Raw genomic sequence first — 26,832 nt, forward strand, 5'->3', positions numbered from 1 at the left:
CGTTCTGTGTTCCCTCTACTTCCACTCATTCCAAAGGTGATAAAAATTCCTCATTGTTCCGGATTGGCCAAAAAGGGCCTGGTATCCAGATCTTCAGGAGTTGCTCATAGAAGATCCCTGGCCTCTTCCTCTTCGGGAGGACCTGTTACATGATACGTGCGTGTATCAGGACTTACCGCGGCTGCGTTTGACGGCGTGGCGGTTGAGCGCCAAATCCTAGCCCGAAAGGGTATTCTCAGTGAAGTCATTCCTACACTTCTTCAGGCTAGAAACAAGTAACGGCAAAGCATTACCACCATATTTGGAGGAAATATGTTTCTTGGTGTGAATCCAAGAAGGCTCCTACGGAAGAGTTTCACCTGGGGCGGTTGCTCCTTTTCCTACAAGCAGGTGTGGATGCGGGCCTAAAGTTTAGACTCTATTAAAGTACAGATTTCGGCCTTGTCGATCTTTTTTCAAAAAGAATTGGCCTCACTTCCAGAAGTTCAGACCTTCGTGAAAGGCGTGCTACGCATCCAACCTCCCTTTGTGCCCCCAGTGGCACCATGGGACCTTAATGTGGTGTTACAGTTCTTGCAATCACATTGGTTTGAACCTTTGCGCAAGGTTGAATTAAAATTCCTTACTTGGAAAGTGGTCATGTTGTTGGCCTTGGCGTCTGCAAGGCGAGTATCTGAGTTGGTGGCTTTGTCTCACAAAAGCCCCTATTTGATTTTCCATGCTGATAGAGCGGAGTTGAGAACTCTGCAGCAGTTTCTGCCAAAAGTGGTTTCTTCATTTCATGTTAACCAGCCAATTGTGGTGCCAGTGGCTACTGACGCATTGGCGGAGTCAAAGTCTCTCGATGTGGTCAGAGTTTTGATTATCTGTCGCCAGAACGGTGCAGATCAGCAAAACAGAGGCTCTGTTTGTCCTGGGGCTCCTGCTTCTAAGCAGACTATTGCGCGCTGGATTTGTAATACGATTCAGCAGGCTCATTCTACGGCAGGATTGCCGTTACCGAAATCGGTGAAAGCCCGTTCTGCCAGAAAGGTGGGCTCATCCTGGGCAGCTGCCTGGGGAGTCTCGGCATTACAACTTTGCCGAGCTGCTACTTGGTCGGGTTCAAACACCTTTGCAAAGTTTTACAAGTTTGATACCCTGGCTGAGGAGGACCTCTTGTTTGGTCAATCGGTGCTGCAGAGTCATCCGCACTCTCCCGCCCGTTCTAGAGCTTTGGTATAAACCCCATGGTTCTTGAAGCATCTCCAGCATCCTCTAGGACGTATGAGAAAATAGGATTTTAATACCTACCGGTAAATCCTTTTCTCTTAGTCCGTAGAGGATGCTGGGCGCCTGTCCCAGTGCGGGCTGTATCTGCAGTTTGGTTATAGTTACGCTCGTGTTGCGTGGAGTTCAGTCAATATGTGACTGTTGTTGGTCATGCCGTTGCATGCGTTGTTGTTGAATGCCATGTTGTACGGCGTTTTAGTGGGGTGAGCTGGTATGTATCTCACCTTAGTTTTAAATAATTACATAAATCCTTTTCCTCGAAATGTCCGTCTCCCTGGGCACAGTTCCTATAACTGGAGTCTGGAGGAGGGGCGTAGAGGGAGCAGCCAGTTCACACCCATTCAAAGTCTTAGTGTGCCCATGTCTCCTACGGATCCCGTCTATACCCCATGGTTCTTGAAGCATCCCCAGCATCCTGTACGGACTAAGAGAAAAGGATTTACCGGTAGGTATTAAAATCCTATTTTATCACATATGATTTAACTCTGTGGTAAAGAAGACTGCCTTGAAGTTACTACTTCAGGTTCATACGGACCCTACCATACTATAAAAGTAGGCACTTACGAGAATCCGGCTTCTGCTCCCATTTGGTAAAAAGGCCTTACATTGAAAGTCTTTCCACACTGCGGTCCTCTGACCTACAGAAATACAAGCATACTCGAACTTGTAAAAGAAAAAGAAATATAAGCTATAGTATATCAGTCAGTGTTTTAACATATCCGGATGTAATAAAATGATCTAGTCTTCAAAGTCCTAATTTTGCTGACTCTAATCTTTCCTAATATCGCATAACATTTCATTATTTGTACAGTAAACATGTATAGTCCTATGCAAAAGTACATTGTATCAAATCTGTAGTTTTATGTAAGCATTAACTATTGTCGGCTATTCGCCAAGTCCTCACATGTGACTTATCATCTAGTCTTGCATAACAAATAATACTTAACATACATTTATTTGTCATTATTCAACAAAAAAGACAAATAAGTAGTGACAAAATAACAGAAAAATGCACTACATTCCTGCTTCAGGAGATTTGTTTATGCACAGATTTCTACACACACACCCGTCCCCCACCCACAGTCTCAGGGTTAAGGTCTGGACTTAGCCATTACAAAGCTTTGATTCAGTTCCATCACAGCCGTTCAGTTGTAGATTTCCTGGCGTATAGTACTTAGGATCATTGTAGTGTTTTGGCCAAGCTTCACTTGCCAGACAGATGGCCTCACATTTTACTGTAGGATTTTCTGGTGTTATAAGTTCATGGTAGACTGGTTCCGTAGTTTAGAAACCAGTTCAAATTCATAATTCAATTCAAATTCATTGTGTGAGGTTCTTGTGATTATTTACTATGTTTTGTTTTCTCCAAGTATGGTGGTGTATACTTAAACCAGCTTCAACACTGTCCATGTAATGTAGTTCCAGAGTCTTTCCTTTTTATTCAAATACAACTTTAGTCTGTAGTCTACACTTAGAGCCATGATCTATAACACGTACAGAGTTGACAGAAGTCTGTGTATCACTGCATGTAGCATTCATTTTGTTTTTCATTTCTTATTGCAGTAGATCTCAACTCCCGTCCTCCGGTACCCCTAACATGTCATGTTTTCTGGATTTCTTTAACCCCTTTGCTGCCGATGAGGAGTGTGGCTAGTCATCCAAATATAGCTTAAAACTGTGGATGACGAGTCACACAGGTCATCCACTGCAAAGTGCTTACCCCAATCTTCCTATGGTGTGTACACACGGTGAGATTTTTTTTCTTTCTATTTTGACTATATAGTCAAAATCACAAGAAAAGTTAGTGCAAATCGCAAGGTGTTATGCCACTTGCGATCCCGATTCGATCCCGATGCGTGGCCCCGCCAGGTCGGTATCGCAAGAAAAGATTGCCTGTGCAGGCAAGTCAATCCTTGCTAGATCGGTGTACTATCTAGTTCATTTCACATGTCAATTAAATCTCTCACAAGTCAAAATCTCACATAAGCCAAAATCGTAAGCACACACAGTCCATATTTCAAGAAAAGTTAGTCAAAATCAGTGGTGCTGGGCTCCAGGTAGTTAGGGGAAATCGCAAAGTGAAAATCTGGTATAGCAAGGATCTCACCGTGTGTACACACCATAAGGGTCGGGGGAACAGTTCTGGACGGCGTGAAGGTGTACAGAGATTGCCTGGCGATCAGTGTGATCACCAGGGAAAAAAAACCTGTGCTACCAAAACATCAGTCGCCCCCCCCTAAACCCCTCCCCCAATCTGGCGTTCATAAAATCAGGGCCACCTATTTTAAAAAGAGGGAGGGGGCACTCTTTCAGTGACTGGTTACCTTAGTACTTACAGTCTCGTGATCACAGGACAAGGTTATGTGTGTGTGTGTGTGTATGTATATATATATATAATATCTCAAACTAGAATGCTCCAGACTGAGCTGCCAAATGGTTATGCGAGTATGATTATATATTATTGCAGAATAAATAATTATTTGAGATTTCCGATAAGTGCTGTTTCCTATTGAATATAAGCTCTGGGGAAGTTCTGCTTTCCAGAGCTTGATGCATATGGTCAAGATGCTAATACCAGATGGTACGCAGTCACGGAATGAGACCTTTACAGTGTGGCAGAATCCGGACACTTTCTAACTAGTCATCTGTGGCTTAAGATGAAAATAGGTTTCCTGGTTTTTGCAGATTGTTATACGATCGTATATTAAAAGAAAGAATGGATTATTGTTCTCTAGTCGAGACAGTAATAAGGAATAAAGTACAAGATAAAAGAACATCCATGTTTACAAAATATACTGTGGCTAAAGTACAGCTTGTTAAGTGTTGTCCTCCAAAATGTTCTAAATATTAATCTGGTTAAATATGTTACAATGAACAATTGTAGTAATACTTCAGCTCCTATATCTGGGCAAGCTGTGGCATGTCTGTGTGATTATGTTTCACACCAAGAAGGGAAAAACATTTTTGGGTCTGTGCATATTGTTTGTGTGTAGAGAAACTATTTGCCGTAACTAGCGTTTCCCCCTTCTCTCCCATATCACAGATGGGTATTCCACTGTGCTGGACCACCCACAATTCTACGAGGTCTCCCAGGCTGACACCAGTGGACACTTGAAGGGATATACGTACATCTCAGTTATGTTAACTCATCAGGTGTTCCAAATCTGCTATGCGGAAGTAATAAGACACTGGTCTGCCCAATCATAAGAGACGTATGGTCATTGTTCAGTGGAATGGAAAGTTTTCGGATACTGAATCCTGCATGGACCTCTGGCACTCTTATTTATGGGAATGTTACTGGTACACATGGAGTGACCGCCATATACTGTAACTGATCTATTTGGACACAGTAACAAAGCACATACTGTATGGCGCTCTTCCCATTCATTTCACTGGAGATTCCATTGTGTGCGCTACATGTATAAACAGCATTAAATTCAATAGGAAAAACAAGGGTCATAAAATTGTACTGCGTTCTATCTCCAAATGCTCAGTCAGCCCACGCTACAGCTGGTTTGGCTATGTAGGGATGCCAAGATATTGAGGTGCTCCTACTTTGGCAAAAACCCTTACAAGGCTAGTCAGCACATATCTTGTACCTCTATGGGGTGACAGGGGATTCAACATAATGATTCGACACACATACTGTTTTACCTTTCATTTCAATAAGATGTTAAAAGCATGTGGAGCTCGTGTTCTAACGTTAAAAACCTGGGATCCCCAGAAGTTTTCCATAGATGGGATGGGTGCATTAAATGTGCCCCATCACCGTCATACTGGCACAAGCATGTAGGGGCATCCTTATCTGAGATCCCCTATTTCAAACCATATGCCCCCTTAGCAGTGACTATGGGGTCTATTCTTGAAGCAGTGACAACAGTGGAGAAGTGGGCCAGTGGAGAATTTGCCCATGGCAACCAATCTGCTATTAAGTAACATTTATCAAGTGCTTTCTATAACAGTATATGTATCAGGTGATTGGTTGTTATGGGAGACTTCTCCACTCTTTCACTGCTTCACGAATAGACCCCTGTTTGTGAATTGTACATTTCCCAGAGGTGAGGGATCATATTTTATTCAGCCTGGGTTAAAACAAAATAATTGTCATGTACTGGCCTGTGCATTAATACTCTCAGAACTGCAGCATTTATTAACAATCAGCATCTCAATGGATATTTTGATTTTGATTGGAATGCACAAAAGCTAACTCGCAGGGACAGCAGCAGCGCTATCTCCAGTCCCTGCGAGTTACCTTCTCAGCATATCGGAGGAGTCTTTCACATTTGTGAAGGACTCCGCAGAATGTGATTCTGGGCCTGCGCACAGTGTCAGATTTGGGAGTTGGATGGAAGCTGCTGGAGAGGGATCATAAGATCCTTCTCCTGCTAGTTGCCTCCTTAGGACTAAAGCAGTTTACACCAACTGAGGATGGTGCAAGCCTACAGACCAAGCTCCAAATATTCGTCATATCATAGGGAGTCATTCCGAGTTGATCGCTCACTAGCTATTTCTCTGACGTCCTAAGTGGATGCTGGGACTCCGTAAGGACCATGGGGAATAGCGGCTCCGCAGGAGACTGGGCACAACTAAAGAAAGCTTTAGGACTACCTGGTGTGCACTGGCTCCTCCCTCTATGACCCTCCTCCAGACCTCAGTTAGAATTTTGTGCCCGGCTGAGCTGGATGCACACTAGGGGCTCTCCTGAGCTCCTAGAAAAAGAAAGTTTATTTTAGGTTTTTTATTTTCAGTGAGATCTGCTGGCAACAGACTCACTGCTACGAGGGACTAAGGGGAGAGAAGCGAACCTACCTGCTTGCAGCTAGCTTGGGCTTCTAAGGCTACTGGACACCATTAGCTCCAGAGGGATCGAACACAGGGCCCGACCTCGATCGTCCGTTCCCGGAGCCGCGCCGCCGTCCCCCTTACAGAGCCAGAAGCAAGAAGAGTCCTGGAAATCGGCGGCAGAAGACTTCGGTCTTCAAACAAGGTAGCGCACAGCACTGCAGCTGTGCGCCATTGCTTCCCATGCACACCTCACACTCCGGTCACTGATGGGTGCAGGGCGCTGGGGGGGGGCGCCCTAGTTGCAATATTAAGTACCTTGGCTGGCAAAAAAAACACATAATATAGTCATAGAGACTATATATGTGTAAAATACCCCTGCCAGATATACATAGAATAAAGCGGGAGAAGTCCGACGAAAAAGGGGCGGGGCTATCTCCCTCAGCACACTGGCACCATTTTCCCTCACAGCTCCGCTGGAAGGATCGCTCCCAGGCTCTCCCCTGCAGTTTCCAGACTACATAGGGTAAAAAAGAGAGGGGGGGCACTAAATTTAGGCGTAATATTGTGTATACAAGCAGCTATTGGGAAAAATCACTCAGTTATAGTGTTAATCCCTGTGTTATATAGCGCTGTTGGTGTGTGCTGGCATACTCTCTCTCTGTCTCCCCAAAGGGCTTTGTGGGGTCCTGTCCTCAGTCAGAGCATTCCCTGTGTGTGTGCGGTGTCGGTACGGCTGTGTCGACATGTTTGATGAGGAGGCTTATGTGGAGGCGGAGCAAGTGCCGATAAATGTGATGTCACCCCCTGCGGGGCCGACACCTGAGTGGATGGACTTGTGGAAGGAATTACGTGAAAGTGTCAGCTCCTTACATAAAAGGTTTGACGACATATCAGATGTGGGACAGCCGGCTTCTCAGCTTGTGCCTGCCCAGCTGTCTCAAAAGCCATCAGGGGCTCTTAAACGCCCGCTACCTCAGATGGCAGACACAGATGTCGACACGGATACTGAATCCGGTGTCGACGACGATGAGACAAATGTACATTCCAATAGGGCCACACGTTACATGATTGAGGCAATGAAAAATGTGTTGCACATTTCTGATATTACCCCAGGAACCACAAAAAAGGGTATTATGTTTGGGGAGAAAAAACTACCAGTGGTTTTTCCCCCATCTGAGGAATTAAATGAGGTGTGTGAAGAAGCGTGGGCTTCCCCCGATAAGAAACTGGTAATTTCTAAAAGGTTACTAATGGCGTACCCTTTCCCGCCAGAGGATAGGTCACGTTGGGAAACATCCCCTAGGGTGGATAAAGCGCTCACACGTCTGTCAAAAAAGGTGGCACTACCGTCTCCGGACACGGCCGCCCTAAAGGAGCCTGCTGATAGGAAGCAGGAGGCTATCCTGAAGTCTGTATATACACACGCAGGTATTATAGTGAGGCCAGCTATTGCTTCAGCATGGATGTGCAGTGCTGCAGCTGCGTGGTCAGATTCCCTGTCGGAAAATATTGATACCCTAGACAGGGACGCTATATTGCTATCCATAGAGCATATAAAAGACGCAGTCTTATACATGAGAGATGCACAGAGGGATATTTGCCGGCTGGCATCTAAAATAAGTGCAATGTCCATTTCTGCCAGGAGAGGATTATGGACTCGGCAGTGGACGGGTGATGCAGATTCTAAAAGGCACATGGAAGTTTTGCCTTATAAGGGTGAGGAGTTGTTTGGGGATGGTCTATCGGACCTCGTTTCCACAGCAACAGCTGGGAAGTCAGCATTTTTACCCCATGTTCCCTCACAGCCAAAGAAAGCACCGTATTATTATTAGGTACAGTCCTTTCGGCCCCATAAAGGCAAGCGGGTTAAAGGCTCGTCCTTTCTGCCCAGAGGCAGAGGTAGAAGGAAAAAGCTGCAGCATACAGCCAGTTCCCAGGAGCAAAAGTCCTCCCCCGCTTCCTCCAAGTCCACCGCATGATGCTGGGGCTCCACAGGCGGAGCCAGGTACGGTGGGGGCCCGTCTCAAAAACTTCAGCAATCAGTGGGCTTGCTCACGGGTGGATCCTTGGATCCTTCAAGTAGTATCTCAGGGGTACAAGCTGGAATTCGAGACGTCTCCCCCCCCCGCCATTTACTCAAATCTGCCTTGCCAACAACTCCCTCAGGCAGGGAGGCAGTGCTAGAGGCAAGTCACAAGCTGTATTCCCAGCAGGTGATAGTCAAGGTGCCCCTCCTTCAACAAGGACGGGGTTACTATTCCACACTGTTTGTGGTACCGAAACCGGACGGTTCGGTGAGACCCATTTTAAATTTGAAATCCTTGAACACATATATAAAAAAATTCAAGTTCAAGATGGAATCGCTCAGGGCGGTTATTTCAAGCCTGGACGAGGGGGATTACATGGTATCACTGGACATCAAGGATGCTTACCTGCATGTCCCCATTTACCATCATCACCAGGAGTACCTCAGATTTGTGGTACAGGATTGTCATTACCAATTCCAGACGTTGCCGTTTGGTCTGTCCACGGCACCGAGGGTATTTACCAAGGCAATGGCCGAAATGATGATACTCCTTCGAAAAAAGGGAGTTTTAATTATCCCGTACTTGGACGATCTCCTGATAAAGGCGAGGTCCAGGGAGCAGTTGTTGGTCGGGGTAGCACTATCTCGGGAGGTGCTACAACAGCACGGTTGGATTGTAAATATTCCAAAGTCACAGCTGGTCCCTACGACACGTCTACTGTTCCTGGGGATGGTTCTGGACACAGAACAGAAAAAAGTGTTTCTCCCGGAGGAGAAAGCCAAGGAGCTGTCATCTCTAGTCAGAGGCCTCCTGAAACCAAAACAGGTGTCGGTGCATCACTGCACGCGAGTCCTGGGAAAAATGGTAGCTTCCTACGAAGCAATTCCATTCGGCAGGTTCCATGCAAGGACTTTTCAGTGGGACCTGTTGGACAAGTGGTCCGGATCGCATCTTCAGATGCATCGGCTGATAACCCTGTCTCCAAGGACCAGGGTGTCTCTGCTGTGGTGGCTGCAAAGTGCTCATCTTCAAGAGGGTCGCAGATTCGGCATACAGGACTGGGTCCTGGTGACCACGGATGCCAGCCTTCGAGGCTGGGGGGCAGTCACACAGGGAAGAAACTTCCAAGGACTATGGTCAAGTCAGGAGACTTCCCTACACAGAAATATTCTGGAACTGAGGGCCATTTACAATGCCCTAAGTCAGGCAAAACCCCTGCTTCAAAACCAGCCGGTACTGATCCAGTCAGACAACATCACGGCAGTCGCCCATGTAAACCGACAGGGCGGCACAAGAAGCAGGACGGCGATGGCAGAAGCCACAAGGATTCTCCGATGGGCGGAAAATCACGTGTTAGCACTGTCAGCAGTGTTCATTCCGGGAGTGGACAACTGGGAAGCAGACTTCCTCAGCAGGCACGACCTCCACCCGGGAGAGTGGGGACTTCATCCAGAAGTCTTCCAACTGATTGTAAACCGTTGGGAAAGGCCACAGGTGGACATGATGGCGTCCCGCCTAAACAAAAAGCTAGAAAGATATTGCGCCAGGTCAAGAGACCCTCAGGCGATAGCTGTGGACGCTCTAGTGACACTGTGGGTGTACCGGTCGGTTTATGTGTTCCCTCCTCTTCCTCTCATACCCTAAGTACTGAGGATAATAAGGAGAAGAGGAGTAAGAACTATACTCATTGTTCCGGATTGGCCAAGAAGAGCTTGGTACCCGGAACTTCAAGAAATGATCTCAGAGGACCCATGGCCTCTGCCGCTCAGACAGGACCTGCTGCAGCAGGGGCCCTGTCTGTTCCAGGACTTACCGCGGCTGCATTTGACGGCATGGCGGTTGAACACCGGATCCTGAAGGAGAAGGGCATTCCGGAGGAAGTCATTCCTACGCTGATTAAAGCTAGGAAAGAAGTGACCGCAAACCATTATCACCGCATTTGGCGAAAATATGTTGCGTGGTGTGAGGCCAGGAAGGCCCCAACGGAGGAATTTCAGCTGGGCCGTTTTCTGCACTTCCTACAGTCAGGGGTGACTATGGGCCTAAAATTGGGTTCCATTAAGGTCCAGATTTCGGCTCTATCGATTTTCTTCCAGAGAGAACTGGCTTCACTACCTGAAGTTCAGACTTTTGTTAAGGAAGTGCTGCATATTTAGCCCCCTTTTGTGCCTCCAGTGGCACCTTGGGATCTCAACGTGGTGTTGGATTTCTTAAAGTCACATTGGTTTGAGCCACTTAAAACCGTGGAATTAAAATATCTCACGTGGAAAGTGGTCATGCTGTTGGCCTTGGCTTCGGCCATGCGTGTGTCAGAATTGTCGGCTTTGTCATGTAAAAGCCCTTATCTGATTTTCCATATGGATAGGGCAGAATTGAGGACTCGTCCCCAGTTTCTCCCTAAGGTGGTATCAGCCTTTCATTTGAACCAACCTATCGTGGTACAAAAAATACTCTGAGAAGCGCTTCTCTGAGTATTTTTTGTTCTGTGTAATTTTCTTGGGTTGAGGATCAGCACCTCGACCTTGGGAAGCTGCTGCCAGAGAACAGTAATAGTATTCTAGGTGTCTTATAGCCATTTACCTAGCGCCCACCTACCCTCCTCTTTTTTCCTTTGCAACCTATCGTGGTGCCTGCGGGTACTAAAGACTTGGAGGCTTCCAAGTTGTTGGACGTAGTCAGGGCCCTGAGAATTTATGTTTCCAGGACAGCTAGTGTCAGGAAAACTGACTCGTTGTTTATTCTGTATGCACCCAACAAGCTGGGTGCTCCTGCTTCAAAGCAGACTATTGCTCGCTGGATCTGTAGTACGATTCAGCTTGCACATTCTGCGGCTGGACTGCCGCATCCTAAATCAGTGAAAGCCCATTCCACGAGGAAGGTGGGCTCTTCTTGGGCGGCTGCCCGAGGGGTCTCGGCTCTACAACTTTGCCGAGCAGCTACTTGGTCGGGTCAAACACATTTGCTAAATTCTACAAGTTTGACACCCTGGCTGAGGAGGACCTAGAGTTTGCCCATTCGGTGCTGCAGAGTCATCCGCACTCTCCCGCCCGTTTGGGAGCTTTGGTATAATCCCCATGGTCCTTACGGAGTCCCAGCATCCACTTAGGACGTCAGAGAAAATAAGATTTTACTCACCGGTAAATCTATTTCTCGTAGTCCGTAGTGGATGCTGGGTGCCCGTCCCAAGTGCGGATTGTCTGCAATACTTGTATATAGTTATTGTTTAACTAAAGGGTTATTGTTGAGCCATCTGTTGAGAGGCTCAGTTATTGTTCATACTGTTAACTGGGTATAGTATCACGAGTTATACGGTGTGATTGGTGTGGCTGGTATGAGTCTTACCCGGGATTCAAAATCCTTCCTTATTGTGTCAGCTCTTCCGCGCACAGTATCCTAACTGAGGTCTGGAGGAGGGTCATAGAGGGAGGAGCCAGTGCACACCAGGTAGTCCTAAAGCTTTCTTTAGTTGTGCCCAGTCTCCTGCGGAGCCGCTATTCCCCATGGTCCTTACGGAGTCCCAGCATCCACTATGGACTACGAGAAATAGATTTACCGGTGAATAAAATCTTATTTTTTTTGCAGCGCCGCGATCAGATAGTCGCCGCCTATAGGGGAGTGTATTTTTGCTTTGCAAGCGTGCGATCGCATGTGCAGCCGAGCACTACAAAAAAGTTTTGTGCAGTTTCTGAGTAGCTCAGAACTTACTCAGCCGCTGCGATCGATTCAGCCTGTCAGGCCCCTGAATTGACGTCAGACACCCGCCCTGCAAACGCTTGGACACGCATGCGTTTTTCCAACCACTCCCAGAAAACGGTCAGTTGACACCCACAAACGCCCTCTTTCTGTCAATCTCCTTGCAATCGGCTGTGCGAACAGATTCTTCGTTAAAGCCATCGCTCAGCAACAATCCACTTTGTACCCGTACGACATGCCTGTGCATTGTGGTGCATACGCATGCGCAGTTCTGACCTGATGGCAGCACAGCAAAATATCCTAGCGTGTGATCAGGTCAGAATGACCCCCATAGTTCCCATAGATAATAATGGGGTCTGCGGTCTACAGTGCTAACTAGCCATTTGCAGAAGATTTCTGTTAGTACATAGCGGAAATACACCTAAAAATGTTGTTTCTGCATACTTTTATCAAACTTGGGCTTGATAAATAGGCTCTTGAATCTAGTAGTTTTTTGTTTTTGAAATGGAATCCTTTGTTGTTACCATATTAGTCCTATACATTGGCCCTCATTCAGATGTGGCACTACCCATGCTGCAGAGTTCCGTTTTCCCTGCTCTGTGCGTGTGCAAACGGGTCCTGGGACACAGGACGGCATCAGGCTGACAGTGATTGACAGTCTGAGCCGTATGGGGGTGGGGATGGCCCCCGTATTGCAGCAGTTTATCGGATGGGTAGAGGCCAGATCTCCATTGTTGTAAGAGGCTGGATATCTCCATCCATGGATCTGCAATGGACGGCTTGTGCGACACCATGGGTGCCTGATGGTAAGTGATCTGATGCCTGCGTCCTAGGATGACTACTGCAGCAGGAGGTGTCCATTTGTAATATACGCTTCTTTACTGCATTTATATAAAAAGCTATCACTGCTGCTTCCTTGGAAGAAGCAGTGATAAGCTGCACTGTCCCCATCTGAATGAGGGCCCTTGTGTGTCCTATTCACTTGTAGAGTTTATTATAAAGATCTTCTTGGATGCATTTTATTATCCGTGTGAGAATGTATAAACACATTTTAGGGTATTTTCAGGAAATAAAGTCTTCTGATATTTTTTTTTGTCATTCTAGTGGGTACTGCATTTAAAAAATAAAATAAATGACTGATGTTGGCATGTGGCCAGCAAAAATAGGCTCAGCATAAGGGCGAGAAAAGCTTCCCCAGCACAGGGGTTGTAATTGCTACAGATAGTAAGATGGCAAAGTTGCTAGAAATAAGAAATGCATGATCCATATTCAAGTGCAGCGTTCAACCACCTAACTGGCATGGTCGGATTTCATGCAACTGCTCCGTCCCACCCTGTCCCCCCGTTTTTGACAAGGAGATCCGTTCTGCAGATGTGCATAATATAATGTTTAAATATTTAAAAAAATACTTTTTCAACTTTATTAAATAAAATAAATTTTAAAAAACAATGTTTACGCTTTTGAAGGTAAAAATCGTCAGTTAAGTGGTGGTTTAAACCTATGTATAGACTAGCTTTGTGCTATTTTAGGAAGGTAGATTCATGTGCCACAAAGTATTTCTTTGTAGTGTTTACAAAAAAAGTTTTAGTTGATTTTCTTGCAATTTAAATAAATTAATGGAAAACATTGGGGCATTTTTTGTAGATTTAAAATTGTTACAGATCAAATGAATTTGAAAGAAAATCACTAACAGAATGGTGAGTTAGAAGAATGTTTTTTTGCATGTGTTTTGTAGCAACTTTAATTGATTTAAAATACCAGGATGGTTCAATAAGAAAGGTAACAAGCCCGCTCGTGTGTGTAATGTTCTCCATTTCATTCTTATTTCCCACAAGGCCAGAGCAAGTTGACGTGTCTCTCTCCTCACGGCCATTAGACTGTGCCTCATATCAGTCATACTGTCCCAACATCCGCTGTAAGATGGTGAGGCTGACGGAAACATGGTCAAACATTGAGGTGCGTAATGTGATCAGAATTGTGGGTGTAAAGGGCACATCAGCAGCTGAAATTCATCAGATTTGGGTTTGGTGCACTGTGTTTGATAATGGCAGGACACACGTTCAAGATGAGCAACGATCCAGCCGGCCAAGCACGTCCACCACATGCAGTGCACCAAACCAAAACATGTTTCCGCGAAACGACATTCTAGCCGCACGCCTACACAAGTTGATGGTGATATTGAGCTGCTGATGTGCACTTCAGACTCAGAAATCTGATCACACTATGCAGTGTTTGACCATCTCTCCGCCAGCCCCTCCATCTTACAGCTACTGATGAGACCAAATGGGCCCGATGTACTAAGCCTTGAAAAGTGATGAAGTGGTGAGTGATAAACAACCACGCAGCTCCTGCCAGTTTTCAAACACTTCCTGTAACATGGCAGTTAGGAGCTTATTGGTTGGTATTTTATCTCAATTTGTTTTATCTCTCTCCAAGGCTTAGTACATAGACCATTATAACAGATATGAGGTGCAGCCTAATGGCTGTGAGGGGATGCAGCAGCCTGTCTGCTCTGACCTGGCTGGATTTAGAATGAAATGGAGAACATCACACATGTGAGGGGTCTTGTCTTGTTACCTTACTTATCGAACCACCCTCGTGGATGGTAAAATAACCCCATCCTCTCCCATCTTCCACCTACCTTTGTTTTTTACAGAGCACCGCTGTTTTGTGTTATTTTGAGAAGTTTGTCTCTGTGTCTGTATTGGAACCATACATAAAATGTACTGTAGCTCTGTAAAGAAACAGATTGGATAATAAAACTATTTCTTCAGTTAAAATATCTAATTATTCAAGAGTCTTTCTACTTTAAGCTTAGGTTTTTCTTTACTTGACTGCTGACCAGAGGAAATATTACTTGCAACCTTAGCTTACAATTCACTGATTTAGACAATTTAATTTAATACCAGGAGAACCTCTTATTCCTTATATGGTGCCAGTGCACGGACTCATTAAGCTTTGCTTTCCAGCTTTCTACATATCACATTCCTGATGGAAGCGCTGATAGAGATTTTAACTCTTAATGACATGTTGTAGGTTTAGTCTGACTTAGAGCCTGTCTTTGTGTGAAGACATAAGGAGCAGAACTCTATTGTGGCACATACACATACTGTTGCCTTGTGCTTAAGTATGCCTGGCTAAAATCCTAGGAGCTGGGTAGCTGTACCCGGTTCCTGTACCCATCCTACTTGGTCTGCTTGTGCCGAGTTGTTGTCACAGTACAGCTCTGCCATCTTTCAGCCGTTGGCTTCAATTGACTGCATGAGATTGGTGTTAAACATAATTTTCATTAGTAGTATGTGGTTAAGAAAAAAAAATTTGAATCAGCATTGCGAGTCAGCAGTGCTACCCACTGTGCACTTGTGCTGCCACATTACTAGCTTTATAGATGCAGCAAAAGCATGCACTTCTTTCTATTTCTTATTGCATAGTGTATTCAGCTGCATTCTTAGACCTGTATATATTCTATAGGCAGGTGTCCGGCACAGGGCATGGGCCACGTCACTGTAGGGTGGTGGTGTAGCTGTTGGCTTGCACAAATATAAAATGCATGTTGTGTCAGGTTGGCGTATCTCCGATGCTCCATCTGTGCTTCTTTAGTTACATCATCAGCTGGATCAATTCTGCTTGTTTGTAAAAGTATTTAATTATGCAAAGTCAGAGTAACTGATGACTGTACTGCGGAGCGCGATTCAACATGTATAAGCCTTAGTCATCACTGGGACACTGACATCTCCTGAGTGTATCTGATTGCTGCTGTGGTATAAGCACACAATTCTGTCTAGAAGGGGCATTTTCTTATCTGTGCATAGGAGTATCTGTGTAACCAGCCAGGCTGTGTGCCCAATACATTGTAGCTGTGTGACTTTTTAATGACTCATAAGGGAAAGTGTTATGTCTGATCTGTGTCTCTGAACTCGAAATCGATCTTTCTTTCTTTTTTTTGTCTTTCTTTTTCTTTTTTTTTTCTTTCTCTTTCATTCAAACTTTTTTAAGTTTCTTTACAACTTATTTTTTTAAATCTTTTTGAGAAATGTAGTTACATGGATAACCAAACTACGATTACTTAGATTATATATCTCATTTTAAAAGGGTCTTCTAAGCCCTGTTACAAAGCATCCAAAGTGTAAGCGATCTGTACAGTTCTGTGGTTTCTTGGTCAAAAATGCTTTTATGCTGTTTTGTTTACGAATGTGGTAAACCATTAGAGGCTACAGTACTCCCTACTTCCTAATAACGGTATTGCAGTGTTTCAGGAAGACGTAAAACCCTTTATTTGAAATGTGAATGGTTATGAAAAGACTTGGTCTATGGCTGCCTGCTTTTGTACAGTCACGTACTATACACTCATACTTCTCAGTAATAGTCTCAGCAGCTGCACAGTGATGTAGGATACTATACTCTGCAGTGTCTGTTTGCATAGGTAATCAAAACAATTACAGGTTGAGTATCCCATATCCAAATATTCCGAAATACGGACTTTTTTGATTTAGAGTGAGATAGTGAAACCTTTGTTTTTTGATGACTCAATGTACACAAACTTTGTTTAATACACAAAGTTATTAAAAATATTGTATTAAATGACCTTCAGGCTGTGTGCATAAGGTGTATATGAAACATAAATGAATTGTGTGAATGTGCACACACTTTGTTTAATGCACAAAGTTATATAAAATATTGTCTAAAATTACCTTCAGGTTGTGTGTATAAGGTGTATATAAAACATAAATGCATTCTGTGCTTAGATTTAGGTCCCATCACCATGATATCTCATTATGGTATGCAATTATTCCAAAATACGGAAAAATCCGATATCCAAAATACCTCTGGTCCCAAGCATTTTGGATAAGGAATACTCAACCTGTACTACAACTCTCAGCAGCTGCACAGTGATCTAGGATACTATACTCTGCAGGGTCTGTTTGCATAGGTAATCTGGAGTTATTGTTTTGTGCAGAATTTAGCCTGTTTAATTGTTAGATATTTGGGGAATTTGGGATGTCCTCCTCCGATATCATTATTTGTTTGTTTTAGCTTTATTGGGCAATGGGTGGGGTTTTAATCAGTGAACCTATACCTTACACATGTTAATGTTAGTTCATATTAGAGTATACTTGGCTGATTAAGCCTGGCTGATTGATCCAGGGTGTAGTACTCGAAGGGAGGAGGCTCAAAGGGAGCAGATATCTAATTTTAATATCAAAGCCTGGACTTAGCCTGGACGAAAAACCTGAAAGAAAACCTCAAACAACAGATGAACTACTTATCAATATCAACTGCATATGCAAATTTATCACCCTCCAACTTTCACTCTGTGAACACTATGCAACCCATTTGCAGAAAAGAACATATGTAAGATCTGGTTTCCATCCATAATCAGGATCACAAAGATCTTCTTTGGACAATTGTGAGTTCATCTTCTCATCTACAAACACTTGAAAAATCTAACAGAATTACCATTGCTTCTTAACCCTCTCACAATCCTTTCATTTCTTACAGCCCAAATACATTTCTGCACCCACTTTATCTACGCTTTTGACTCATTTCATACTAAATCTACACCCATTGAGCCTACACTGCTTTTCTCGCCTGCATTTCTGCAATTCTTCTGCTCTGATTCCCTTACAGTCTCCTCTCCTACTTCCACTTTCCCTACCTTACCTATTTACCTACTTAACACTATGTCAAGGCTTTCTTATACTCCCCACATCACTCAGTGTCTACCTAATAATGTATCTTTATCCTTCCCCCCTAGTCTACTACACCTCCTCCTCTGTCTCCCCTCCATCCCTCTGTTTCCTTCCCCCTCCTTTCCTGTTACCCCACTTTCATTTACCTTTGCCCCATGGTCCTGCTACCCCACAACTCAGCCCTGCTCCCTCTCTCCCTTCCCTGTCACCTCCCCATATCCCCATCCACATCACACTGACCTCCCTCCCTGCCCACCTCCTGCAGTTTCCCCTCCTAGCTCAGGCACCCGTACCATCACTACTCTCTCATCATCCCTGCCCTCAAAGTTAATCTCACCTCATCACTACAGCAACCCTGTTAATCTCATTCACATCTCTCCCACAAACTCATACCCCCTATCCTGTGCCCTCTGGAATGCCAGATCTGTTTGTAACAAACTGGTCCCCACTCATGACCTTTTCATTTCCAACTCCCTACACCTACTAGCCATTACTGAAACTTGGATTACACCCTCTGACACTACTTCTCCTGCTGCTCTCTCTGCTGGGGGCCTCACATTCACACACACACACACACACACACACACACACACACACACACACACACACACACACACACACACACACACACACACACACACACACACCCCCGACCTGGGGGTCGCCATGGGGGTGGTGTTGGGGTCCACTCCTTTTACCTTCTAGTTACTCCTACCAACTCATACCACCAGAACCATCCCTTACATTCTCTACATTTGAGGTCCATGTCATACGCCTATTCCGACCTGTCCATCTTAGAGTAGCTGTCATTTACCGCCCCCCTGGCACTGCTTCCAAATTCATCGACAACTTTGCTTCCTGGCTTCCTCACTTCCTCTCTTCTGACATTCCCTCCATTATCCTAGGCAATTTCAACATCCCTATTGACATCCCCACACAATCCCCTGCCTCTAAACTCCTTAACCTCACCTCTTCACTTGGTCTCTCCCAGTAGACCTCCTCACCCTCCCATGTTAATGGGAGCTCACTGGATCTGGTCTTCACTCACCGCTGTGATATTTCTGATTTTTCCAACTCCCCATTTCCCCTCTCTGACCACCACCTGCTCTCCTTCAACCTATCTCTCTCGACTTCCCCATCTCTACCTCCTAAGGCTACCATCACTAAGCGTAACATTGAAGCTATTGACACCACATTCCTTTCCTCCCTGTTGGACTCGCTTCTCTCTCCTATTCTCTCTCTCTCATGCCCTGAACAAGCCACTTCCACATACAATGCATCCCTTACTTCTGCTCTTGACTCTGTTGCTCCACCAACCACTATTCACCCTCGCAAATTAACACCTCAACCCTGGCACACCAAATGCACCAGATATCTGCAAAAATGCTCACGTACTGCTGAGCGACACTGGAGGAAATCACGCTCTAAGGCAGACTTCCTCCATTTCAAACTTATGCTCTCATCCTTCAGTGCTGCCCTTTCTCTTGCTAAACAGTCATACTTCAAGAACCTCATCTCCTCCCAGTCTTCCAACCCCCGGCGCCTCTTTGCCACTCTCAACTCACTCCTCTGCCCACCTCCACCTCGTCGCCCTTCCTCACTCTCTGCTCTTGACTTTGCCACTTACTTCACATCCAAAATTGACTCCATACGTCAGGACATCACACCACACCAGACCATCAGTAACCAGCTCTCTCCCATCCCTTACCAACCCTCCCCATCCGTCGCACCTACTTTGACATCTTTCTCCCATGCATCTGGAGAGGAAGTCATGGCCCTCATTCGTTCCTGTCCCCTCACCACCTCCCCACTTGACCCTATCCCGCCTCCACCGCTACCTCTCTCCTTCTGCTTGTTCCCATTTTTCCCACCTTCTCAATCTATCCCTCTCATCAGGCACTGTCCCCTCTGCCTTCAAGCATGCACTCATCTCTCCTATTCTTAAAAAACCTACACTTGATCCAAACACTCTCTCCAACTACCGAGCCATCTCTCTCCTCCCTTTTGCCTCCCGTATTGTCTACAACCGCCTTACTTCCTTTCTTTCCTCACACTCACTGCTTGACCCATTCCAGTCTGGCTTCCGTCCTCTCCACTCCACTGAAACTGCCCTTACAAAAGTATGCAATGACCTCTATGCTGCTAAATCTAAGGGACACTAGTCTATACTTATTCTACTTGATCTCTCTGCTGCTTTTGACACTATGGACCATCCTCTCCTACTGCAAATTCTTCACTCCATTGGTCTGCGTGACACTGCCCTCTCTTGGCTGTCCTCCTACCTTTCTGACCGTTCTTTCTCTGTCTCCTCTCATGACTCTACCTCCCCCTCACTTCCACTAACTGTAGGGGTACCCCAAGGTTCTGTCCTTGGTCCTCTTCTCTCTATACGTCCTCACTAGGTAAGCTCATTAGTTCTTTTGGTTTCCAATATCATCTCTATGCTGATGACACCCAAATCTATCTTTCCTCTCCAGACCTCTCCCCTGCTTTCCTCACTCGTATCTCCAACTGTCTCTCTGCTACCTCTTCCTGGATGTCCCAGCGCTTTCTTAAACTTAACATGTCTAAGACCGAGCTGATAATCTTCCCTCCCTTCCGCATAACCTCACCTCCTACAATCTCATTATCTATTGATGGCACTACTATCTCCTCTAGCCCCCAAGTGCGCTGTCTTGGAGTAATCCTTGACTCCTCCCTCTCCTTCAAACCACACATTCAGCACCTCTCACAAACCTGCCATTTTCATCTAAAAAATATTTCCAGGATCAGGCCCTTTCTGACCCAGGATGCTACTAAGACTCTTATCCACTCACTGGTCATCTCCAGACTGGACTACTGTAATCTGCTCCTGACTGGCATTCCTGACAAATACCTCTCTCCACTCCAATCTATCCTCAATGCTGCTGCCCGGCTCATCTTCCTCACCAAACGCACTACGTCCACCTCTCCTCTCTTACTAGACCTTCACTGGATCCCCTTCCCTTTCAGAATCCATTTCAAGCGTCTCACTCTCGCTTACAAAGCCCTCACCCACTCCTCTCCCATCTACATCTCTGACCTTATCTCCCTTTACACTCCCACCTGTCCTCTTCGCTCTGCTAATGCACGCCGACTCTCCTGCCTACAGATTACTTCCTCCCACTCCTACCTCCAAGATTTTTCACGTGCTGCACCACTTCTTTGGAATTCTCTACCTCTCCCCCTCAGACTCTCCACCTCTCTGCAAAACTTCAAACGGGCTCTCAAGACCCACTTCTTCACCAAACCCAGCCAAATCTCATCCTAACCCTCTGTTCTACGCTCTCTATGTACCCCATCTGTGTCACCCCTATCTGTCTACCCCTCCCCTTTAGAATGTAAGCTCTCACGAGCAGGGCCCTCTTTCCTCATGTGCTTATCCTTTCTTACTTTAATAATCTTCAACTGCACCAAATCCATCAGTCTTCTGCCACCTGATACTTATTCCAGTGTCATCTGCTGATGTAACTATGTTTATTTACCCTGTACTTGTCCTATACTGTCATCAACTGTAAGTTGCTGTTTTCCTGTTTGATTATTTGTTTATGTACTCTGTCATTGGGCACTGCGGAACCCTTGTGGCGCCATATAAATAAAGGATAATAATAATAGTTGCATTATCCCATTCATGATTACCCTTCAGAACTGTGCAAATGACCTCCATAAATCTGTTTCTATAGCACACCTGCTGTAATAGATGTGCCTTGTTTTCCAGTTCATAACTGGACAGAAGAGGAGACGTTACAGTGGCTGTTTGAGTTTGTGGAGCTCCCGCAGTACGAGATGAACTTCCGAAGAAATTCTGTCAAAGGAACAACTCTGCCAAGGTAATCGCCTCTGTTCCTCTGACTAAACGTTTCACAGAATCCCATCCTACATGCTGACCTTGAGTCACTGCACGCCCTCACGTATTAAGCTTACTATATGACACCGGATGCCAAATTCTAGTAAGCAGGTCCATGATAGGTATGGACTCCCTGTCATTTGGAAACAACTATTTTTAACACTTTCCATGCTGAGTTTTCTTAAGATCCTTTTTTAAAATCTACTTGTGTAACTTATAGAAGGCCATACAGGTCGAGTCTCCGAATTGCGAAAATGCTTGGGAACAAAAGTATTTCGGCCTTTTCCATATTTTTTTATACGGATCCTTGTAAAGATGAATCCAGAGGAAGACGTGGGCTGCACATATGCTTAGGAAGGCTTGCGGGCTCCAGATCTGTCTATTGCAGCACCGTCGTGGTCCAAGTTGGTGTTGAGAGTCCAAGCGAGCTCACCCGGTGGCTGTAGGGACCTAGATGAAGGCAATAGCCGTGTGGAGACTGTAGAGAGTGCAGCTCCCATGCACTGGTGCGGCAATGCATGATCACCGGACAGCCTGGCGCAAGCCCGGTGGGGTCAGCAAGCAAACGGGCTGTGACGGGCAGTCTTGGGAACACGGTTTGACCCGTCACATTGACGTTAGTGTAATAGGGCATGTCAGAGAACTAAATATTTAGTTTTGGGAATATTTTAAGTTTTTGGTATAACGGATATTGGAGAGACAACCTGTACTGTGTGTGCACTCTGTATAAAAAAGCTGCATTATCTTCCACGTTTCCAGTGGTTGCCAGGGGCTGTCATCTCTAATACTGGGATCCATTGTTTGTACTGAAATGGAGCTGGTATCTTGGTAAGCAGCTGACAAGTCAGGGCCTTTTCATCATGACTAACCTCAGGGTTTAAACATATTGGACAAGTGGATGTTAAGAAAGTTGGGCTTTAAAGTGAGGTATGTTATGTAAAACCTGAAGGCTTTCATGAAAACTGGAGAACATGCAGTACCTCCTGCAATAGTATTCACACCTACTGACAGTCTTAATTACTGAATAACAAATCCTACATTGAATTGTTCTCCTTTGCTGTTTGCATAGGTATTGAATCCCCATTTTTATACTTTATACAGCGCTAGCAGCAGCAATCCTTGTTGGGGGGCAGATTGGCACATTGTATAAGTGATTTTGTCTCCAGGCCAGGTAGATAAAGGCTGTACACCCCATTATTTAAATAGTGCATTCGTTTCTCAAGTAGATTGTGATCCAGGGTTTGACTTTAGCAATCAATTTTTTTTCTGCTCTTTGCCAATGTTCATTTAATCTTTCTGTAAGATGAGTGGTCAGACTCCCTCCGCCCCCCCCCCCCCCCCACCAGACAGAAATAGTGCAAGAAAACCTCTGTACTATCTCTCTCATCCTAGATTTGGAATGATCCCCGGTGCTCTGTAGAGCCAGGCCGCCAGAAACACAGGATGCCCATGAAGCAGGGCCTTACAAGGTAGATGAATGAAGTGCAGACCATAAATGAAGGGGTAGAGAGGGACGGCATCTGCTCAGGAGACTTATTGTAATCTAACTGGAAGAGAGGATAGGTGACCGGAGAGAAGCTTGTAGGTCTCACGGTGAAGATCGGGACAATTGTGAGGGTGCATTGTGTATGGTATAGGTGGTAGTAGGAGGCATTCTAATAAATGTTTGAACATTGTAAGATTTGAATGCAGAAAATGTATGTTGGGTGCAGCGTGCTGCAGCTAGTACACCATGGGATTGTGCTGATTAATGTGATATGCAATACTTGTATATTATGTTTGTGACTGAGTCTCTGAATCTGTAAATGAAGTGCTACAATGTAGCGGCTGCAGCTTCTTTCCAATGCAAGTTCTGTTCTGCTCGGTATATAGACTCAGTCACACACAGATATACAGTGTTGCATTAACCAGCAGAGTCTCCTGGTGCATCCTAGTCGCATCATGTTGCGACTAAAGGCCCATACACAATGGGCGATTTTGAGCTGAAAGCAGCTCATTTTTGGTGTGTTGAGCTGCTTTCAGCTCAAAACCGCCCAGTGTGTATGCCCCGGCGATGAGCTCTGATGCGCTTCTTCGCTGGCGGCCGCGTTCATCTGCTGTTATTACCAGTAGATGAATGGCGGGGTGAACGGCTTTCCATAGCGCCCTGCTATGGAAAGCCACTCACCCCCGCTGACATCGCTGGGCAGGGGGGAAAATCGCTCAGTGTGTATGCACTCAGCGGTTTTCAGCCCAGCCATGTCAGCCATAATCGCTGTGCATACACGCCCAGGTGCATTTTCTGCTCCCGACATTAGCACTTGACCTGGGTGGTCTTCAGTTTGCCGGTGCCCGGGCTCCCGACGACCAGCATACCGGCGCTGGAATCCCGACCGCCGGCATACAGACAGCTTTTCTCCCTCTTGGGGGTCCAAGACCCCCCTGGAGGGAGAATAGATAGCGTGGCGTGCGTAGTGCACCACCATGCCTGCAGCGTGGCGAGCGCAGCGAGCTCGCCCAGCTGTCGCTATGTCGGCGGTCAGGATTCCGGCGCCGGTATGCTGGCCGCCGGGAGCCTGACCGCCAACATAACATACTACACCCTTTGACCTCGGTTGCGCCAGGCATCTCGTGCTGCATGAATTATTGAGGCAAGATGTATGAGGGCACATCTATATTTTAGCCTAACCCAAAAAATAACACAAAAATGTATTGTCGACATTCTGTTATCAACATGTTAAATGTTGACATTATAGCCATGTAAACATTTTGACCAGATACCCTCTTTCTTTACCGAATTTGGGGGCTAAATGGTAACATTTGTATCTTGGTAATAAAACCGACGCAGTCCATTGGGACATTGGGACTTGCGTTTTAGTAATAGATCCATCGCAGTCCACTGGGATGCTCTTTAGTCTTTATTTTCACAGTCATTCTAGTCAGTCAATTTTGTCTTCATTAGAAAAGTGTCTGTACCGAGTGCAAATGTAGAACTTCCCCAGGAAAAGGATTCAATACTTATGCAAACAATATATTTGTTGGAGAAACTTGAGGATTTGATCTGAATTCCCCTCTTAAAGCACGGTTGAGTTTAAATGACGGCTCTGTAAGCAAAGGATATCAAAGATCTGTATTGCAGTGACATATGCTCTCTCCTTTCTTTCCCATGTGCAGAATAGCTGTGAATGAGCCGGCATTTATGATCACACAACTGAAAATCGTTGATCGAAGCCACAGACAGAAACTGCACCTTAAGGCGTTAGATGTCGTTTTGTTTGGACCATTAACAAGTTAGTATAAATAGTTAAAAACTATTGATGGTGAATAACTGGTGTATCTGTATTACGTGACCTACTAAACATCATCTTTCCAGGACCACCTCATAACTGGGTGAAAGACTTTGTACTGACCATTTCGATTGTCATTGGTGTTGGTGGCTGCTGGTTTGCCTATACCCAGAATAAGACGTCTAAAGAACATATATCACAGATGATGAAAGATTTAGAGGGGCTGCACAAGGCTGAAATAAGTCTCTTTGAATTACAGGAAAGGTAAGATCATTGATTTTTTTGTTAAATGGGGACGTTAATAAGCATTTCCTTCATAATATGTTAGTTTGTTAAATATATTTCATATTGGTCCTTAAACATTAGTTATGGCCCATACACACTTGCCGAGAAAATGAGCGACGTTGCTCATTTCACCCCCTTCCTGAGCGACGTTGCTCATTTCCCCCCTTCCTGAGCGACGTTGCTCATTTCCCCCCCTTCCTGAGCGACGTTGCTCATTTTCCCCTCTTCCTGAGCGACGTTGCTCATTTCCCCCCCTTCCTGAGCGACGTTGCTCATTTCCCCCCCTTCCTGAGCGACGTTGCTCATTTCCCCCCCTTCCTGAGCGACGTTGCTCATTTCCCCCCCTTCCTGAGTGACGTTGCTCATTTCCCCCCCTTCCTGAGTGACGTTGCTCATGTCCCCCCCCCCCCCCCCCCCCCCTTTCTGAGCGGCATCGCTAATTTTCTCGGCAAGTGTGTATGCCACCAGCGATGAACAATGCGTGGCCCCTTGGGTCGGCAACTATCGTCGCTGTCTGTAGTGCATGCATGCTCTATCTGGACTGTCGTCCAGGAGCTGCATGCATGGCCGGCGGCTGCGTGATTGAGCAGTAGGAGTGGTCATATCGCTCAGTTTGTGCGGGGAAACACTAGACAACGTCGCTCATAGAGCAACGTCATGTAGTGTGCATGGACCTTTAGTTTACCCATTTCAGTGATCTTTGGTCTTGCGGTCCTCAGATCTTCTATTTGTAAATAAAAACATAGGCTTTAAGTAAATACCAGATTTGCATTGGTCTAGATTTGCATTAGTGCTGTCTAGTCTTCAGAATGCTTCAGATTTGCATCAGTATATGTCGCACGCACAGATCATTCCTGACACGTGAGCTGTACATGTGCCAGAACATGCTTATAGGACGCCACACGTATATTCTGCTTTCCAGTGGCTTCTCTCGCTATGGTACTCATCAGTCTGTGACAGTAGTAGGCGGAACCCTGCCATTAGACAGGTAGAGGGGAGGCTTTCCTGGCGGGCACTAGATTTGCTCCCTGTAATATACCAAGAGCTACAGATGTGCTCACTTACATCTAGCCTCCCTGTACGTGAGTTGGTAGCGAGAGCATATTTTTGTGTGACTTTTTTCATTAAAATGCCTCTTATTTGCAAAACGATGTGAATAGGACACACAAGCAGCTTTTGCTTAATAAAATATGCTGCGTGCCTAGATTCTGTGTGCGACTGTAGCTGTGTCTGCATATGAAATGCTGCGCTACCTAGAAAACACTGTAACGTAGCATTTCATTTATAGCTACATGACACAGAACATAGGAATGCCACTTATAATTTTGATCAGCAGAGTCTCTGTGCATCCTATTCACATAGTGGTGCGAATAAGATGTATTTTCAGCAAAAAGAGATGCCTAACGCTAATAGAGTTCCATAGGACATGTCCGTTCACTCACGCAAGGGATTTCCCGCTGCGTGTTGTATTGAGGCTAGATGTATGAGGACACATCTGTATACACCCACGAGTTTCCCTGTTGGTGGGCAGTCATGGCATTCAGATCTATTGAAGCACTCTAATCTAAAGCAAATTCTTACGTTTTCTTTGACTGGGTTAAAAAAACAACAAAAAAAATGGTTTGTAAAAAAAACAAAAAACCTGGCTGTATATGTATACAAGACCTCTAATAAGTAGCCATATATGATATATCTAGTAGAACACCTTTTTGGGTTACGTTCTATGTATTGAATTTATGTATTGAATTCAATACATGGAACGTAACCCAAAAAGGTGTGTGACTAGATATATCATATATGGCTACTTTTTTTTATACAAACCAGGTGTTTTTTTGTTTTGTTTTGTTTTTTTATACGTAACCTAAAAAGGTGTTCTACTAGATATGTCATATATGGCTACTTATTAGAGGTCTTGTATACATATACAGTCAGGTTTTTTTTTTTTCCTT

At 45.3% G+C, this 26,832-nt stretch overlaps 1 protein-coding gene and 1 long non-coding RNA gene across 3 annotated transcripts in view; one reads left to right on the forward strand and one right to left on the reverse strand.

The window, feature by feature from the left end:
- Nucleotides 1-14,507, reverse strand: part of LOC134927570 (uncharacterized) — a 50,877-nt gene extending 36,370 nt beyond the window's left edge. The window contains exon 1 of the long non-coding RNA XR_010177674.1: nt 14,419-14,507. This is a non-coding gene — a long non-coding RNA (uncharacterized LOC134927570). The remainder of the gene's footprint in view (nt 1-14,418) is intronic.
- STIM2 (stromal interaction molecule 2) overlaps nt 1-26,832 on the forward strand; it is a 197,652-nt gene that overhangs the window by 150,078 nt on the left and 20,742 nt on the right. For both annotated transcript variants that reach the window (XM_063922212.1, XM_063922221.1), the window contains exons 4-6: nt 21,204-21,315; nt 24,486-24,601; nt 24,685-24,862. In XM_063922212.1, the coding sequence (XP_063778282.1) occupies nt 21,204-21,315; nt 24,486-24,601; nt 24,685-24,862 (406 nt within the window). The remainder of the gene's footprint in view (nt 1-21,203; nt 21,316-24,485; nt 24,602-24,684; nt 24,863-26,832) is intronic.

The sequence above is a fragment of the Pseudophryne corroboree genome, chromosome 1 (genome assembly GCF_028390025.1).
Source record: "Pseudophryne corroboree isolate aPseCor3 chromosome 1, aPseCor3.hap2, whole genome shotgun sequence".
In the NCBI taxonomy this organism is placed as follows: Eukaryota; Metazoa; Chordata; class Amphibia; order Anura; family Myobatrachidae; genus Pseudophryne; species Pseudophryne corroboree.